The 4333-nt window shown below is 34.0% G+C and overlaps 1 protein-coding gene across 1 annotated transcript; it reads left to right on the top strand.

Moving 5' to 3' along the window:
• Window positions 1-425: 425 nt before the first annotated feature.
• Window positions 426-1114, top strand: LOC130705596 (pro-FMRFamide-related neuropeptide VF-like). The gene is made up of 2 exons (XM_057532701.1): window positions 426-555; window positions 600-1114. The coding sequence occupies exons 1-2, from the start codon at window positions 426-428 to the stop codon at window positions 1112-1114; spliced, it is 645 nt and encodes a 214-aa protein (XP_057388684.1).
• The last annotated feature ends 3219 nt before the right edge of the window (window positions 1115-4333 follow it).

The following is a 4333-nucleotide window of genomic DNA, read 5'->3' as shown; positions in this document are numbered from 1 at the left end:
AAGGACTCAGAGGCAAAGAATATACAAATCAATTTTCACTGCAAAGTAAAGGAGCTGTTACAGTGGAGGATTACTGGACTGAATGTCAATATTATGACATAGTATGAGTGTGTTTCATGTTTGGTAATTGCAATCATTGTTGCTTTTGTTGTGGTCATCCATGTACAATGCTTGGTGTCAGTCTATTTATCTCTTGTAAAAATAAAATACAGTGTGTGTGTGTGAAAAAAAATAAAATAAAATAAAAAAGAGGCCATTGTTCTTGGTCTCCCAGTTTATACTGGGGCCAAGCCATATTACAAAAGAAAATGAGCCTCTTCTTTTTGAGATTTTCAGGGTCAAATTTTTCCAGTTCCTAAGGATACAGCAGAGGCGTGAGTCTGAGGGAGGCTCCCAAGACGTACCAGAACCCATTCTTAGCCTGTATGCCGTACAATGGGGGTACTGAGAGTCACCAGCTGACAGAAAGGCATCCCCTTTGTCCCAGTGATCTCTCCGTGCGACTAAGGCACAAAATGGGCCGACCGTCCCAACAATCATGTCTGACCGTGAGAGGTGACCCCTGAGCGTGCGGCTAAGGCACAAACCATGCAACTGAGATGAATCAAGGATCCCCAATCTTCACAGCAAAAAGAATTATGACAAATATTCTGAGCCTAGAGGAGATCTACGCTGGGAAAAAGAAAGAAGTCTTAATTTTGAAGAATTAAATGATTGGGGTCCAAAAAACGTCATTAAGATGAGTACACCTGCAGTCAACAAAATGCCACCCTCAGTAGCCAACTTGCCACTGAGATTTGGGAGGACCGTGGAAGAAGAAAGAAGCACTGGGGCAATGGCCAACCCACCTCTGAGATTTGGAAGCAATACAGAGGACAGCATCTCGAGACGTGTTCCTAACCTGCCCCAAAGGTTTGGGAGAACAGCAATAGCCAAAAGTGTCACCAAGACACTGAGTGATTTGCTCCAACAATCCATGCATTCACCATCTGCCAATGGGTTACTTTACTCCGTGACCTGCCAGCCCCAAGAAATCCAGAATCCTGATCAAAAGAACCTAAGGAGACTGGGTTTGAAGATAATAGATGATGCAGAATTGAAACAAGAAAAATAAGAAATCTGGAGCCTGTTCCTAAGGATGACATAAAGCTATAACAACTCTGAGGTGAAGACAAGGAATGAAGTCATTGCCCTCTCTTAATAGATTATCATTCACAGCAATTTTTCCCTCTCAGTACAGCTAATATATTGAAAGTTTTAAAAAAAATGTAAAGAATATTATAATGTAAAGATGAAATGAAAGATGAAATCATTTTGTCTAAATAAAAAGAGCATTGAATATATATAAAAAAAAAAAAGAATGGTCAGAGAATAACTAGTCGTTCTTAATTATAATAATCTTGTTTCTGATACAACAAAGAATGGGAACAGTTAAGACTAATCATTTTTATCTACTTATGTGTATACCTGAGATTTGGGGCATTTCATATTGTGACAGTAGAAAACAATGCTAATTAAAAATGTAGTACAATCCCCCAGGTCAAGTTTACTACACGACCACAGGTATTTTTCTGATGTGATATTCATTCATTCATTTATTTATGCACCAAGAGTTGCGTAGTCTATATGTCAAGCATTAAGTTATGTGCAAGAAAAATAATGACTCAGACATGTTCTCTACCTTCAAATTGCGTGTAGCTTAGTAGGAAGAGAGTTATTTAAATATATGACTGAAATAATATTACAGATACTAAGATGGAAATATGCAAAATATACACCGGAAGTAGCTGTAGTGCTTAATTGTCAATTGGGATCCAACTAGAATCTATTCTATAAGGAGCATATTATGCACATGTCACTTTGAGGCTCTGTGATTGCTCTTTAGACTGAAAAAGGGCCTTGCACTTTAAGAACTCACACATTAATGGAATCACAATATCTTAGCACATTTCCAAGTCGCTGATGGTGTTTTTTGAATGCTCCGCTGACATCTTAAGGTCAATATGCGCCAGACTAAACTTGTCTTTCTTCCTATTTTCCTACACTTGTGTCTCCATTATTGTTTCTATTCTCCAAAGCATGAAGATGCAGAGTTATTTTCTTCTCACTTATTTGTCACATGCATCTATTCTATGCTCTTCTTTTTCTGTTATCACTACACAGTACAGATACTGTTATCATACTATCTAAAATTATCAACACCTCTAGTCTTTTTTCATTCCCATTCCAATTTATATTAAAACCACTTCCGAATGAATTATAAGAGAAACTGCTCTGAACTTACTATTCTTTTCCAGTCTCAAATAATGTTATTGATTGCCCTCTATATTTAGAAAAAAAAAATCCTTAACCTGCAATTTAAGTTACTCCATACTCATACTCCATATCTATCATATTTTTCAATGCATCTCATTATTTCCTGGCATTTTCCAATATTTTATTTAAAGGGAATTACACAAGGATGTATTGTACAACACGGGGGATATAGCCAATATTTTGAAATAACTGTAAATGGAATGCAATCTTTTAAAACTGTATAAAAATTAATTAATTAAAAATAAATAAAGGTAGTTACATAGTATTTCCTCTAATGTGTAGTTTCCTGATTTTCTGCTTTTTTTCCCCCTTGTCATTTATACTGCAACATATTTCTCCATGCAAAAACCTCATTTTTACTTTTTAAATCAAAAATGCTATTGCATCTATGAGACTTTCCTCAGTACAATTCTGTTGATAAGTTGATGGATTTCCTCATAAGTTCACATGATTTTGTGTGCACCTGTAACATAGAAGTGATCATTTGAGGTTTCTTTGATGTAATACAGAAAACATTAGATTTAGAGTTAGACCTTGAGGCTCAACTGATGTGAACCTGTCACTGTTACTATTGCTTCTGTGAATTTAGCCAAATCTTGTTCTATCAATATTAGTCATCAAAGAAGTAAATAACAGCTATCAACAACAACAATAATGATATCATTAATAATTGATAATAAACTAAAATATTTAACACATTTTGGAGAATGTAAAATGTAAATGGGAGATAGACTCTGTTGTTAATCTTTGGTTCTCATCTTCTACATGGAAAGATGATTTATTTTGGGTTCATTTTCTATTACCCTTAGGCCTACATAATAGTCATTTTAGGTTTAAAGCAAGAATAAAGGTGAATGTGAATAACTGGTTTTATATTTAATAATCACTTGAGAGATATTTGTTTGCTGAATAAATAAATGACTGAATGAATAAATGAACTTTAGTAAGAGATACTTCATCTCTCCTAGGTAGCATTAGGCTATCTATAAAAATCACTAACTACATATGGTCTAAATTCCTTTTAGAAGAATGTATGATTTGGCAGTTAACAGCATGTTCAAAATCAACATTGATGAGTCTTAACTTTTTTAAAAGAAATAAAACATTGGCTAGGTTGAGAAGAGCAAAATTAGTTTATCTCAACTCCCCTCACAGTGAAGATTGTATATAATAATAGAGAAAAACATGCTTGAATAAAAGGAACGCAAAATTATAGAGAGATATGAGACCATTTTTTAAAAGGCATAAATAACTGCTTCAAAAAATATTTATTGTGTTCCCTCTTTGACTTATATATTGTGTTAAAAGTTAGCTTTATATTGTTCTTAAACTGATGACTGCTTAATTATTTTACTTCTCTGTTGATCTACTACCAGAAAAGTACAATTCAAAAATAAAACAAACAAAAATGAAACCTAACTCAAGCAGCTGCTATATCCTCACTGTCATTTCTTCAACCTCCAACTCAAACTGCCAAAAAGATTGTAAGAAATGTGAAATATCATGGTATATCACATTAGATGGGAACCAGGAGAATACATTTTCACAGACAGGCACTTTTAAATGACAATAAAATAGTTCCTCTCTTTAAAAATAAAATAATAATCTAACTCAGAGAACAATTTCAATTTCACAAATAATTTTCAGATGGACCTATAGATTGTTATTTTTATTTATTTAAGTGGAGTCACTTCCTTTAGAAAGTTTTCCACAGCTAAAGCTGAAGAATTTCTTACGACTATTTGATTTGAGACCAAAAGCAACCTCTGCATAAATGCCAAAACATGCTTTGATTGGATATACTTCCTGACACTCATGTTAAAACATAAACTCACTTGACCAACTTCAGAGCAATGGGGATTTCACTGAGTTCTTTCGTACTCTATTAATCTTCAACAAATGTTTGATAGAATTATAGAATTTAAAGCCTAAAGGAATCTTTCTTTCATTCAACCCAGTCAATTTACAGATATGTAAACTGTGTTCCACACAGATTGAGAGAATAGTCCAAGGTTAA

The sequence above is a fragment of the Balaenoptera acutorostrata genome, chromosome 18 (assembly GCF_949987535.1).
Source record: "Balaenoptera acutorostrata chromosome 18, mBalAcu1.1, whole genome shotgun sequence".
Lineage (NCBI taxonomy): Eukaryota > Metazoa > Chordata > Mammalia > Artiodactyla > Balaenopteridae > Balaenoptera > Balaenoptera acutorostrata.
The sequence above is the reverse complement of the archived record's forward strand: the minus strand, read 5'-3'. Positions and strand labels throughout refer to the sequence as shown.

What these genes read in the sequence shown, in the direction of transcription:
- LOC130705596 (XM_057532701.1), top strand. Translation starts at nt 426, where the DNA reads ATGCCGTACAATGGGGGTACTGAGAGTCACCAGCTGACAGAAAGGCAT. An exon ending in ATCATGTCTGACCGTGAGAG is followed by an intron (nt 556 to 599) that starts GTGACCCCTGAG and finishes CATGCAACTGAG; the next exon opens with ATGAATCAAGGATCCCCAAT.